Below are 15,571 nucleotides of genomic sequence, written 5' to 3'. Positions count from 1 at the left end.
GACAACAATATTAAATATGGTTCCTATAAGCCTTATATAAGCAGTGTAAGAATACTAAAATGAATCATTTTCAGAAAGAACAAACGATTAAAAATATATGAATGAACTAGGTTTATTTTTCATGGATCTTCAAGGTCTACCAAAAGGGCATGGCAATCTACAAATGCTAATCACCAAAATGTCCCAAAGGTGATTTTCCAAAAAGCAACTGGACATTTTTTTTCTTGAAGACATTTCGCTTCTCATGCAAGAAGCTTCTTCAGTTCAGCAATTCAGTTCTCGTCAGAGAAATGTTTCAAGTCAGTCCCATTATATTACACTTGTACACTATTTGGTGTACTTGTATCAAAAGTAATAGGGAAATGTGGTTTCAGCATTTTAATGATTTTTAATTGTGAAATTTCAGGTAATAATGTTACAAAATCACCAAGTTGGAATGGACCATTTAGGCCAGCGGTTCTCAACCTGTGGTCGGGACCCCATTTGGGGTCAAACGACCATTTCACCGGGGTCGCCAAACAACGCAGTCCACCATTTTTCCCCTTTTTCCTTAGCTGTGCTACTCCCTTTTATTCTATTGGCTTTTGAAAGCCAATAGGAATTGTCCAGGCTGTCTCTGCCCTGCTGAGCTCACCAAAAGTCCCATTCTGCAAACGATGCTGCATCAGTTGAGTAGTCCTCGACTTACGACCAGTTGAGTAGTCCTCAACTTACGACCGGTTGGGGGGTCACGGCATTAAAAAGGTTGAGAACCACTGATTTAGGCTATCAAATCTAACACTCCTCCATCCTTCTTATGCTTTGTTGCAATATTATAAGGTTTAGTTCAAATATGTTCACTTTGAAGGATATTTAATCATGGATTAACCAATGCTGAGAACATAGTGACAATATTACTCTGTCACTAGAAATTGCTGAACCTTGAACGCTGTTATTACAACATGAAAAACAAAAACATTCAAGTGGTTCTGCAACCTTGGCTGCCATTATGTAAAAGCTCAACCCATGTTTCAGACGATACTGGGCTTGAAATACTGGCATCACTACAGCCTTAGGAGGAACTGTATTTTGGAGTGATTAAATAATCTGTACTTCATCAGCAATCACCTTACTAATTAAAAGGAAATGTATGCTGATGAGTTATTCAGTAAAGTCATTAATAAGCTATTCATGAAGCATTTATACAGATGTATCATAAAAACAGTTTTCCGTTTTCAGTTCTCCAGGAGCAAAAAAAATTTTTTTTTCCTTTTCAGTTTCTCAGCTGCTGGGTATAGTAAACAATTTATCCTCTTTGGTTAGCTTCACAGAGTAAACTGATTAAGGTTTCACAACTATTACTGGCCTGAGGATCAGTGGGATTTGATAGCTATATCTGAAATGTAAATAAGGTCAATTTATTTATATTTTATCATTTTTTTCTTTATTATATGCAGTTATTTTATTATTAACCTCTTCTATTGACTGAGTGAAAAGCAGCTGGTTTTTAGAGCATATGACAAGGAATATGCTTCTATCTATCCCAGTTTTTCTCAACTTTGACAATTTTAAGGCATGTGGACTTCAACTCCCAGAATTCCACAGCCAGCATTGCTGGCTGTGGAATTCTGGGAGTTGAAGTCCACATGCCTTAAGATTGTCACGGTTGAGAAACACTGATCCTGAGGCCACTGGGAAGAACGGGGGGGGGGGGAAATGACACCATTTTACTTTCTAGTAGTATAGGAGGCTAGAACGATCTTAGGTGTCACTGTTCTCTACTAATCTTTTTCAACAATTTTTTTAAAATAAATATCTTGGCACATTTTTCTTTTCAAAGGGGTAGAAAAGCAAAGAGGCTGGGAAATCTCAGACAGGAATGGAAGAGGGCATATTTTGGGTGAAAAACTTCAACAGAAAAGCCGGACAGGGAGAGGGAGAAATATGCAGGATATCAAGGGAACACAGCAGAGAACAGATAGGGGAGCCAAAGGGAAAAGCAGCAATGGCGATGGCAATAAGATATGGTTATGAATGGCAATATTAATCAGGTAAGCACAGAGCTGAAGAGAAGACCAACAGATGTGGAAAAAAGAAAAGCAGTCATCATAGACTGCATTCAGCATCTTGCCAGGCCAATGCTACTCAGCAGTAAGATGGGGAAGGAACAGGCAAGCAGCAGTACAAAAGGAAAGGGCTCAGGTGACTAACTCAAAAAGCCCACCAAAATTTCTCATGGCTAAAGTCAAAAATAGCTCAAAGTTTCTAGATTTCATTTATTTCAGCCACAATTTGAGCCACAATGTGTTTGTGTCTGAGGACATTTAGATCACAGTTGCATTAGTATAACATTACTGCATTTCGTTGCATGACTGAGAAAATATAAAAAAATAAAGAGATAAAAATTTTATACTGCTTTCTTTAAAACCTGCGGCATAGTCCAATTGTGTCTCACTCCTTCTGGAGTCAAATCCAAGCATGGATATCTAATTTAAGAGATCTAATCACAATCTATCATTTTATGCTTCTCTTTCATTTGTCCCTATTACTCTCTGAATAACTTCATGATAGTTTTCAATCTTTGAGGAGTGGACCATTCTTTGCAAATCATCAAGCTGAAAGGATAGTGTTATACAAAAAACACCAAATTGCTAAATAAGTGGTATAATTAAGCTTCACATTGTTCACACTTCTACTAAGTGCTCTTGATAATTCTAATCCTTAAAGAAACACTATGTCACTGACCTTCAGTTTCTGAGAAACAGCTTATATTTTCAAAATAATATGAAAAAAATTAGCAAAGTTCCTTTTTATTGCAGCAAACTAGAGATTTAGGCTAGAAGTTAAATGACTATTATTTATGAGATGATAATTTTCTAGAGTTGAGAGGACTCTATTCTCCTATGGATTTCCTCAGCCTGCAGACAGTGGCAATCCAGTTTTACTACTAATTTTTCTTGAAGAAAAAGAATGGCAAAGACTTTGAATTATGTATCCATTCTCATCAGTTCAAAGTTGATGACAGCATTTTTGGAAATCATCCTCAAGATAGGGATAGATTTTAATTTTAATGATTCACAATGTTGAATTTAAATTATCTTCACGAAGCCAAGAAAGTTGCCAATCTCTTGTCCATGTTATGAAATTGACAGACCTAACGATAAGAGATAAACTCGGTTTCCTATAAGCAGCAGGCTCTTTTAAACTTAATTTGTTGCTTCAGTGACAAGTGATATCTCGAAATTAGAACTGTTAAGCCTCAAGCCATATCTGAATCATCACCTTGACTTTTGGGATGGGGATAGGGAGCAGAGACTGTTGACAAGATTAAAAGCCAATTTAAACTGGAGAGAATTCCCTCTCTTTTAAAAAAGAAATTAAGCTATTGAGAACTATAATTTTCCTACACATAAGGTGACACAGATCACATGCTCAACAACTGTCATCTCTCTGAAGTAAGGATCGGCATACTTCAATACAGCTGTTGCCAAGCAGGTACCAACAGAAGAAACATTTCGGAGTATAATATATATTTCACCAGAATGTCTGTTGAGAGCACCTTTGAGAATTCCACCAGAATGTCTCTACTGTAAGCCAAGTATTTGAATAGGCTTAATTAACTATGGGGGAAAAATCCTATAGGCTCATACCATTAAAAGTAAATCATCTCCAAATGTACCAAATTATATATGATCCTATTCACTAACAACTAATGGCAGGTATTTCTGGATGCAACTGCTTGAATCCATTTGTGCTGAAAGAAAATGGGCTAATACTTTTAACACAAGATTTATGTTTATTGCCTCTTTGATTCCTTTTTGGAAGGTTCTGTCTTTAAGCATAGGAGAAGGGCTGATAAGGACTGCAACTGCTGCATGTCAGAAATCAACACTCAAATAAGATTGAGTTCTCCCAGAATGATCTCTGTTTTTCCTTCTATCCCCATAGCAAACAGGTTACTGAGTGGATTATTCTGTAATATATTGCTTGAGATAACATTGCACACTAAAGCTAGAATTTTATGATGGACTTATATGACGTAATATTTCCAACATAAACTTTTTCTACCCAGTGCCTAAATAGGTTACTGCCACAACAAAGCAGGAAGGATGCTAACTAATCCTTTTATAAGCATTTTTCAAAATGATTATGCCCATGAACCGTTTTATATGCAGCCAACCTATGTTAAATGGTTGCATGTGGCAATTAACAGGAAGGAAGCTAGTGTACCAAATTTCATTTATCAGCTATCTGAAGTCATTTATTCCCTGCCACAGTTGAGTGTTATAACTGGCTGTTAAGAACCCTGTAACACAGTGGTTCTCAACCTGTGGGTCGGGACCCCATTTGGGGTTGAACGATCATTTCACGGGGGTCGCCAACAACGCAGTCCACCATTTTTTCCCCCTTTTCCTTAGCTGTGCTACTCCCTTTTATTCTATTGGCTTTTGAAAGCCAATAGAATAGACTCTCTTGAATAGAGTCTAACTCTATTGGCTTTCAAAAGCCAATAGGAATTGTCCAGGCTGTCTCTGCCCTGCTGAGCCCGCCAAAAGTCCCAGTCTGCAAAAGGTGCTGCACCAGTTGAGTAGTCCTTGACTTTCGACCAGTTGGGGGTCGTGGCATTAAAAAGGTTGAGAACCACTGCTGTAACACATTCAAGGAAAGCTTCTATATTCTTTAGGGATACAACTGTCTCTTTATAGACTGCCTGGAATACTGGAATGGAAATCTCACTTTACCCTTCATTTCTTTCAATAAAATCAAGCCCTCCCTCTCTCAAGCTTGATTCCTGCTTTACTTGGACATGGATCTGTTATTTCCTTGGCAAGTGTGCATAAGTGATTTGCTATTCACTTTTTGCAAGTTATTTTTTGACTTGCCATTCTAGTCTCTGCAGTTCTCAGATTTCCTGGTGGTCTCATAACCAGATCAGATTCTGCTTAGCTTCTTCAAGGTCAGTCTAGGCTGGTTAGGTGCTGCCATCTAGTTCACCAATTACTCTTTTGCATTTAAGGAACTCAGAAGCATAGGACTAAGATCAGTTAAAAAGAGAAAGAGAAAATGCGAAACAAGCTGACCTTATTCCTGGTTCATTATGCTTCCCTATGAATCTTTTAGAAAAGTAGCTAGTGTCTCTATTTTCTAAAAATATCCATGGGGCTCTGAAATATTATTGCAAATTAAGATAGCCAAATTTAAATAGGAATTAATTAAAATAATTTAAAATACACAAAGGAGAAATGTCCAAGGGCAATCTCTAAACTGCTGCCTACCTTTTCTTTAAAAAAGGTTCCCAAAATAAAGCCCTGCTTCTGGAGTCCAATCTTTTCTTAAAAACCTCCAGTGTTGGAGCACCCACAACTTCTGGAGGCAAATTGTCCCACTGATTAATTGTTCTAAGTGTCAGGAAGTTTCTCCTTAGTTCTAGGTTGCTTCTTTCCTTGATTAGTTTCCATCCATTGCTTCTTGCCCGGCCTTCAGGTGCTTTGGAGAATAGGATGACCCCCTCTTCTTTGTGGCAGCCCCTGAGATATTGGTACACTGTCACTCACAGTTGTCTCCAGTCCCCTAATCATCCTTGTTGCTCTTCTCTGCGCTCTTTCTAGAGTTTCAATATCTTTTTTATATAGTGGCAATCTAAACTGGATACAATATTACAAATGTGGTCTTATTAAGGCATTATAAAATGGTATTAACATTTTGCGGGATCTTGATTCTATCCCTGTGTTAATGCAGCCTAGGACTGTATTGACTTTTTTGGTACACTGCTGGCTCATATTTAAGTGACTGTCCACTAGGACAGCAAGATCCCTTTCACAATTATTGAGCCTAGTACCACCTATTTTATACCTATGCATTTGGTTTTTCTTGCCTAAATGTTGAGCCTTACTTTTTTCACCACTTAATTTCATTTTGTTAAATAGGGCCCAATGCTGAAGTCTGTCAAGATCCTTTGGTATCTTGAGCCTGTCTTTTGGAGTATTGGATATTTCTGCCAGCTTGGTGTCATCTGCAAATTTGTTGAGTTCCCTTCAATCTCCTAAATCATTGATGAAGATATTGAAGAGACTGGGCCTAAGACAGAACTTGGGGTACCTCACTGCATACTTCCCTCCATATAGATGGTCAGCCAGTTACAAATCCGTCTAGTGGTGATGCTGTCTACCCCACATTTTTTATCTTATCAAGTAGTAGGTTGTGGTCTATTTTAATGCTTTACCGAAGTCCAAATAAATTTTATCCACAGTGTTTCTCTGGTCCACTAATTTTGTACTTTGTCAAAGAATGGAATAAGATTTGTCTGGCATGATCTCTTTTTGACAAAGCCATGCTGGCTTTTGGTTATGACTTTGTTGCTTCAAGGTGTTTGCAGATTCGTTGCTTGATTATTTTTTCCAGAATCTTTCCAGGTATTAATGTCTAGCTGATAGGTCTATAGTTTCCTGGATTCATTTTTTTTTCATTTTTTGAAGATGGAAACTATATCAGCCCTTTTCCAGTCATCTGGTAGTTCCCCAGTGCTCCAGGAGTTTTGAAAGATATGGTTCATTTGTTCTGAGATCAAAACAAATGCCAATTCCTTCAGAACCTTGAGTATAATCCATCTGGCCCTGGTGATTTGAACTCATCTAGAGTGGATAGATGTTCTCTTACTATTTTCTTGCTTATTTTGACTTGCATTCCTAATCTGCATTTTACAGTAAGTTTTTTGATAGGTTGAACTGTTTTTTCTTTTTGTGTAAAGACAGATGCAAAAAATGAGTTAAGCAATTCTGCTTTCTCCTTGCTACTGATCACCTTGCCATTTTCTCCCATTTATGGGCTAATCATTTCCTTGACTTTTTTTCTTGTTTTTTACATGCTGAAAGAAGTTTTGTTATTTTCAACTTTTGTTGCAAGTTCATTCTGAGCCTTAGCTTTCCTGACTTCATTTTTGCAGATTCGGGTATTTGCTGATATTCTGCCTTAGTTATGTGCTCCTCTTTCCATTTTTTTATACTTCCCCTTTTTGTCTTTCAGTTTATCAGAGAGTTCTTTGTGCACCCTGCTGGTTTCTTTTGAGATCTCTTACTTTCTTCTTCAATGGAATTGTGCTAGACTCGGTTTTTATAATCTCACTTTTTAAAGTTCCCAAGCTTCTTTAGAATTCTCATCCTTGGAACCCTTCTCAAGCTCTTTTTACAAGGGCAATTCCGAAATAAATCTGTTTGGTTATCAATGACAGACACTTGCAGATACAGAACTTTTATTATACACATTAGAAAACTACAACATTACATTACTTTTCGACATAATTGCCATTCAAATTTAGGTACTTGTCATAACGTCTTACAAAGTTTGAAATTCCTTAGTAGTCATCGCTCGGCGTCAAATCTAGGGTATATGGGGGGAGGATCAAAAATATCCCAACAGAACTACTTCAAAAGTTCTTGGGTGCGTCTAGCGGTGTGCGGGTGGACATTATTGTGAACCAACACCACACCAGAAGTCACCATACCCCGATACTTGTTATGGATGGCTCATCAGAGTTTTCGTAACATTTTAGAGTAGACTTCTGAATTGATGGTCGGACCACGCTCCATGAACTTCACTAGCAATACTCCTTTGGCATCTTCACATTTGGTGGAATTTTCTATGGCACCACTGGTGTTGGTTCACGATAATGTTCATCCATACACTGCTAGAAACACCCAAGAACTTTTGAAGTAGTTCCGTTGGGATGTTTTTGATCCCCCCCCCATATAGCCTAGCCCTAGATTTTCTAATGCGTACAATAAAAGTTCTGTATATGCGAGTGTCTGTCATTGATAACCAAATGGAGGTTTATTTCCGAATTGCCCTCTGTAAGTTTATTAAAATCAACTCTCTTCAAGTCCCAGATTCTAGTCTGACTTTGTTTTATTGCTTGAGCTTGCATAATGTTGAATTCCAATACTGTGTGGTCATTCCCACCCCAAAGTTTCTGTTACTTCAACTCCTTCTATCATTTAACCTCTGTTACTGAGAATTAAGTGCAGTATGGCTGACCTCTAGATCACTTCTCTACCTTATGGGAGACAAAGTTGTCTGCTAGATTTGGGGGGAATGTTTGATTTTCTACTAGGTACAGAGTTTGTCTCCCAGTTGATATCAGACTAGTTAAAATACCCCATTAATATTGTGGTGTGCTTCCTACGTATCTTAATTAACTGACTAGCAAAAAGTTTACATATTTCCTATTTGATTGGGTGGCTTGTATATACACCTATGGCAATGTCATTCTTTTTTCCTTTTATATTGATCCAAACGCATCCAAGATGGTTTTCATCACCATTCTGTATTTCTTTAGAGATATAGGTATTTCTTCTATATAGTGTAACCCCATCTTTTATTAAGTCTGTTTCTTTTAAACAATTTAAATCTGCAAGAACATCTTCAAAATATGTATTTCAATACTGTAAGTTGAAAAGGAAGAAAAGGATATTATAAAGGGACAGTGATATGCAAAATCTTGTCTGCATGTTGTTGTTCTGAGGACAACAGTTCTGCAGTTATTTTTAACTGCAACTCACATCACTATGTTTTAATTTGAAAATGAAAAAGAACACATACAATATAGGAATGGAAGGAGGCCCAGGTCACCAAGGAAAACTATACACCAATAGCCTAAAACTGTGTCAGTAAAAATAAAGTTCAGAATGAGGTGAAGGTAGCAAACATTAAAAACAACAAAAACGGTTCCTTTAGATATGTTCAAAACAAAAATGAAAGGAGATAGCATAGTGGTCATTTAATTATGACAAAATGCTAGTCTCAACTGAGGGAAAACAACTTTCACTATTAGTATTTTAATGATTTGAATAAAGAAATTGATAAAATTTGCAGATAACATAGCATTGAGCAGAATAAATTCCTAACAGAAATAAAATTCAAAATTATCTTGATAGGTTAAAGAGATATTTTAAAAGGAACAGAATGAAATTTAATAAAGACAACAGCAAAGTTCCTCATCACCCATCATTATTGCATTCTAACTTGTGGAATAAGCTCAGCCTAGATACATCTGTTTCTATTTCAATGTGACAAGAGAACCCATAAAATTGGACAAATTATGGTTCAGTTGCCCATAGGTAAGAATGTCATACATTCCCCCCCCCCCAGTATTTCCAAAAATCTTAATTCTACCTTTAGTACATGAAAAACATGCCATTAACTGCCTGAACTGCCATTTGTTGTGTCCTTATGTGAGGACATTTCTAGAAGAGAAAGATGAGAAGGAGAACCACTACATGTTCAAAATAAGCTTTCTGTGCCACTTGAACCAGGCCACAGGACAAGCTCAGAGTTAGGCTCAATAATATCTATAACTGACTGAGTCCCACTATCATGGTCATTCTGCCACTGGATCAAATATCAGAAGCCAGAAATGCAATGAACTGTTTGTTTGCAAGAGGATACTTCAGGAATAAAGGTCTACTCAGCAGTAATTCTGAATTTCTGTGTAAGCCTGCCTGGTTAGGATTACCAAGCACCAGCTGAATTAAGGTTGTTAACATAATACATCTGGATGACCTTCAGCCAGATCAGGCTTAACAAGCACCAGATGAATCAGAGCAAAGTAATTGCAGCCTCCAGTTTAAAGCTTGCTAGAGGACAATTCATGATTGTAAAGCTATGTGGTCAGTTGTCCCTACATCCTGATAGAGCTCCTTACTGTACAAACACTTTACAATCTGGAGCCTGACCTTTGATGTCCTTTGTGCTGCAACTCATTTGTAAAATAGGCTTTATTATATTGTAACTATGGTTCTGAGAATCACTTTAAATTATATACAATGGGCGGGGAGTAGACAATAGCCTAACTTAGACCTTAAATTAGCAACAATATTAACTATTGTAATATAAGAAAATTTTATATATACAAGTTAAAAATGCTCAAATGATTGACAGTAGGCTGAAACTCATCAGATGTTGCTCAATCACATCAAGTCCTAATAGAAGTTCATACTAATGGCTGTTATCTCATGGATGTTGTCATGCAAGTCAAGATTTTATGGTGTGCCTGGGTAGAGTTGATTGCATCTTGATTTCTTTAGATGAAAGACTCCTCTATTATGTATGCAAGGTATTCTAAAATTTCAGTATTAATTTTGAATCTCTTGTATTTATTCTGAGCACAGGAATGAGTATTCATCCACCTAATGAAAAACAATTGAATGAAGAAGCACCATCCATCTGTATCAACTTTTTAACTTCCATTAGGCTTAACAGCAGTATTCCTCAGATATGCTAACTCATGTAAAAGTGAGATGGGTAGCTATATAAATCAAATGATTAAACAAACAAATGTATAACTGAAACAATTCAATGTAGTTAAATACAAACCTCTCTCCATAACAGAGCTAAACTAGTACTGTAGGCAAATGTATGAAGGAGTTAGTAAAAACAAAGTACTATTTTTAAGTACATGTTTAAAGAATAAGCATTTTTCTATCTTGTCAAGTAGTAGGTTGCGAGAATTGGGTATGTCTAGTTTAACGAAGAGAAGGACAAGGGGGGACATGATAGCAGTATTCCAATATCTCAGGGGCTGCCATAAAGAAGAGGGAATTAAGCTATTTTCCAAAGCACCTGAAGGCAGGACAAGAAGCAACGGGTGGAAACTAATCAAGGAGAGAAGCAACCTAGAACTAAGGAGAAACTTCCTGACAGCGAGAACAATTAATCAGTGGAACAGCTTGCCTCCAGAAGCAGTAAATGCTCCAACACTGGAAGTTTTTAAGAAGAGACTGGACAGCCATTTGTCCGAAATGGTGTAGGGTTTCCTGCCCGAGCAGGGGGTTGGACTAGATGACCTCCAAGGTCCCTTCCAACTTTACTACTATTACTAAATGTTTGACAATTCAGTTGCTCTAAAACAGTGTTTCTCAACCTTGGCCATTTTAAGATATGTGGACTTCAACTCCCAGAATTCCCTAGCCAGCCATGGTGGCTGGGAAATTTTGCGAGTTGAAGTCCACACATCTTAAAATGGCCAAGGTTGAGAAACACTGCTCTAAAATGTATGCAGTGTAAAACAGAGCTAAAGTTTGTTATTAAAATACCTGCAACAATACCAAGTAAAAATAAATGAAGACTATTAAATTTTATAAGCAGCTCTTTCCACTGTAGGATCAGAGGTTAATGTTTCACTTCTGAAGGGTGCAACTCACAATAAATCTCAATATAAAATTAAAAGATTGTCTCTGAAAGACTCTCTTCAAATTCTTAGGGTGTTTGTTTTCTTGCATTCAAGCTAACATAAACCAAAAGACAAGAAAATGACCAGCATGTCTTATGGAAGAAATTACATTATTAAGAGGTTTTGAATTCAAATAAAAATAAAGGAAGGCATTATATAACCATGTGCAAAAGATGGTAAATATAAACAGGAGAAAAAAGATCCAGAAGGACCAAATTACACAGGGAGGAGTTTATAACAGAAACACTATGTTACACAAGTCATAACTAGAAAATTCCTGCAATCCGGACAGCTTTGTAGGAACATTATCAAATTAATGGAGGATAAGGCTAACAATGGCTAATAGTTATCTTCAATATCTGAGATAGCAAGGTTCAACCTAACTAATTGCTGGAGATACAAGAAGCTTGGTAATGAGTATATCCCTGCTTGAAGGCTAACCAAAGACACATGCTTGGTGCTGTTGAAACAGAAAGCTGGATTAGATCACACCTTTACTGTATTTCATCCAGCACAAATGAAAGAAAAGTTGCAGTATGTTATGCATTATTAAAGAATTACAGAAATCTGAAATGTAAATAAATCCAGCTCTGCATGCCCAGGTCTACCATATGACCGAACAGGTATAAAATTTTAGACAGCCGCATGACTAAAATCTAACAAAACACAACCAAATGTCTCTTATCTTTTAACCAAACCTCCTTTTTCACTACCAAACCCACAATTACTGGGACACCTCCCACACACCCCATTTAACTTTACTTGCTGTGGTGGGACTTGTGAGTAAAATGCACATGACTGCACCAAGTAAGTAGTTGGACAGCCATAAGTAATGCAACAAACTGTTAAAAAAATCAATTTAGGGGGACATCAGATTAGCGATTTCCATCCTTTTTTGAGAAACCTAAAATACTGTGATTTTAATATTGATCTGAAAGGATTCTTACTAAAACTAATGCTCTCTTCCTTAAGGAAACCTAATCAGAATCAAGCTAATCAATTCCGCAGGAGCAATAGAACAACTATGACAAAGACAAGCGTTATTGTTATTTTTTTTAAGTCCTTTAATACGTTCAAAAGAAAACTAAGGACCAGCCTGGGAGTAAATCTCACTGGCGTAGCTCGCCAACACATGATTATGTGCACAATTGTTGCACAATCCGCTTTGGCTGCTGTTTTTTCCTCCTTAAAAAAGGCGACATCGGCAGCGTCTCTTACTCGTTCCGCAAAGAGGGACCAACCTTTCTTTCAGGTTACGTTAAACGAGGTCTGGAAGCTCCCCTCGAAGGAAGGGGGGAGGTGAGTCGCAGCCCTCCGCAGACTGCCACCAAGTCGCCCCCGCCCACCATCTCCAGGGACCCGGGCCGCGGCCCCCTGACAGGTTGGATCCGGGAAGCTTCTCCCCTTCTACTCCTATCCGTCCCAAGCAACACCCAGGCCCGAGGAGGCGAACACGCCGACCAGTCCCCGGGTCCCCCTCCCGCCAGCGCTCCGGCCAAAAGAGGGGCGTGCAGGAGACTCGCTGGGGAGGACACAAGACACCACTCGGCCGGCTCTCCAGGCGAAGGGCGTTTTGCCCCAGCGAGCCCGCCGCGGCGGCCCCCGGAAAATGGCTGCCGCTGGAGCCGAGCCCTTCCAGGCAGAGCAGCTGCGGCAGAGCGCACCTCCGGACCCGCCAGCAGCGCCAAGCGGCTCCAACCCGGCGGCAGGAAGCGGGAGAAAGGCGCTTCCAAGGCGGAGGCCGCCCCTTACCTTTGAATTTGAGCTCGTGTTGCGGCTCCAGGCACAAGACCTGCTCAGCTTTCGCCATGTTGGCTCCCGCGCCTCCTCCTCCTCCTCCTCCTCCTCAGCGTCGGTTGAAGCACCAAGCGGGGCCGGACGGAAAGCGGAGCAAACGCCAAGGACGTCCTCAAAAAACAGAAAGAAACCGAGGCAGCGGCGGGTCCTCCTGACAAGGCAGGCTGGCGAAAAGAGGCGCGGGCGACGGACAGCCGGACCCGCTGACGGCTGGGGCACGGCCAGGGAATGAGCCGGCGCGCGCCCAGCACGCAAGCTGACGCTTCCCACCCTCGCGAGGAGGAGGAGGAGGCGGGGCGGACGCTGCAGCACGGGCGGGCCTGGGTTTGGCGTGGGAGGGGGGCAAAAGGGGACTGCAAGCTGACGTTTCCCGCCGGGCGGGGCCTTAAAGCCGCCTTCTCTTTCGTCAGGGGAGGGGAGGTTTGCGCGTAACGTGGCGCGCGCTCGCGGGGGGGAGCGCAGGCGCTGCGCCGGTTTGAAGTGCACTGTGCTATCGTGGCGCGCAAGTGGGGTGGGGGCGCGTCCGGAGGGAGGAAAGAGGCTGGAGGAATTAGGAGGGTGCTTGTAAAACGCCGCAGTCCCGGCGAGGGAACCTTGGAAGAGGTCAGGGGACGGCAGAGGGCTTTGTCTCCCGGAAAGGGAAAGATGTCTTGGTAGAAAGTCCGGTTTGCAGAGCGTGATGCTGATGTGCAAAAGCGGACGCTCTCTCCTGGGGCGTGAAGTAAAACCCTCAAACGGAAATGGGGAAGGGAGGGTTATTCTTGTGGAGGGGAGGAAGGCCAGCCTCACTGAAGAAGGTGTCAGGACCCCAAAACCTCTGTGTTTTCCCTTGCATATATATTCTACTTTTGGGGCCTGCCATTCTGCTGGGGAGAGGGGGAGCTTGGGATAACTTTCCCTTTCTACTTTCCCTGCTGCCTGTATCTTTGAGAAAGGAATGTGTTTCCCTGACAGTTACAGAGAAAAGCTGGAGAAGACCTTGAGATGGACACCCACTGTGCCACTTACCCGCACATCATACCATCTGTGGATTGGCTGAATTTCATATGGACATTCTGACTTGGTAGGAGGAGGAATATTGCTTAACTATACCGTTTGAGTAGGATTTTTCCCAGATCTCGCCTTATGTAAGGACCCACTTCAACTAACCACCCAAGAAAGCAGAACTCTTGAAACAGGCGTTGTCTCAAAAGGATACTTTTATTAGGGGTCAGTGAATATTGCTTGCTTAACTATACCGTTTTTTGCAGGATTTTCCCCAGATCTCGCCTTGACTTCTCTACTGTCACTGACCCCTAATAAAAGCATCCTTTTGAGACAATGCCTGTTTCAAGAGTTCTGCTTTCTTGGGTGGTTAGTTGAAGTGGGTCCTTACAGAAGAGATACAGAGAATGGGTTCTGAGCCAGTTAAGTAATTTGGGTTATAATTCCAGTTCTCAAACCTCAAAAACCTCTCTGTTGGGACAATGACTTAGAATAAATACACTTTGTTCCTCATTTGCATCAGAAAAAAAGGATAAAGCGGATTCCCAACCATTGTGAGTTGCTTCGTTTATGGGTTGATCACCATTTCATTGGCCTTATTGGAAGCTAAGGATGGGGTGAACTTGGTTATGTGGATGGGATTCCTCCAAGAAGTTGAAAATTAAAAATTAATGAAAGAATGTAACGGCAAACCACTTGGTTTTTATAAAAAAAAATTCTACAGATGTATTAAGGTACCAGCAATTAAATTCAGTTTGTAGGAGACTTCTTTATATTTAACATATATTTTAAAAAAGGCTAATACTAATTTTACAATATCACCATTGTATCATTATATATTATTATACTGCAAATAATATCAAAGTATGGAACATACCTTCTCTTTGCAAGTCTGTTTAAACCATGTTATTCCGCTGTGCCATTGGTTCTAATTTACCATTGTCATTTATCTTTGAGGTGTATCAGAAAATTGCATTTCTATTAGCTTGATTTTTTTTCTGTTTTATTCTTGCTTTATTGTTCACTTTATTATCCAGAACTTTGATGATTAGGGCAATCTACAAATATTACTAATAGTAGTTTTTGATATTTATGGTCAGGTTGATGGTGGAGTTTCCCAGGCTGATGGTCGTTTGGAACTTCAGCTTCTTTCTTGGTGGTGGGAGTCAGAGGTGGCTCAGGACTTCATGGTCATCATCACACCCATAGGTCTGACCCAAGTCATCAAGGTCCCAACACACCGAATATTCATATTCTAGATCTGGTTTTCTTGTTGGAGCACTATGTCAACATGCAGCTCGAGAATCCAAGTAAAACTCCAGGTTCATTTAATTTCCGAAAAGGTTACTGTTTATTGAATACACAGCTTGGTTATGTCGAAGAATAACTAACTAACACCAATTCATAGACTTAAACAATAATTCTCCCAGCCAAATCCCCAACATCTTACATAATACATAACAAGTTCACTTTGTTATGGGAACTGTCTGAAAATCCACAACTATTATGATGTCCTTGACAAGGCTTCAGGCTCTCATGGTCTCCAGCTGAATCGAAGAGGTTTCATTTCTCCATTTAATCTACTTG

At 39.8% G+C, this 15,571-nt stretch overlaps 1 protein-coding gene across 1 annotated transcript in view; it reads right to left on the bottom strand.

The window, feature by feature from the left end:
• Positions 1–13,233, bottom strand: part of VAPB (VAMP associated protein B and C) — a 54,932-nt gene extending 41,699 nt beyond the window's left edge. The window contains exon 1 of the mRNA XM_039322206.1: positions 12,956–13,233. Within this exon, the coding sequence (XP_039178140.1) occupies positions 12,956–13,013 (58 nt within the window). The 5' untranslated portion in view covers positions 13,014–13,233. The remainder of the gene's footprint in view (positions 1–12,955) is intronic.
• Between the last annotated feature and the right edge of the window lie 2,338 nt (positions 13,234–15,571).

Source organism: Crotalus tigris, unplaced genomic scaffold, assembly GCF_016545835.1.
Source record: "Crotalus tigris isolate CLP2741 ecotype Arizona unplaced genomic scaffold, ASM1654583v1 scf7180000023887.291335, whole genome shotgun sequence".
In the NCBI taxonomy this organism is placed as follows: domain Eukaryota; kingdom Metazoa; phylum Chordata; class Lepidosauria; order Squamata; family Viperidae; genus Crotalus; species Crotalus tigris.
Note: the sequence above shows the minus strand (reverse complement) of the source record. Positions and strands in the feature narration are given on the sequence as shown.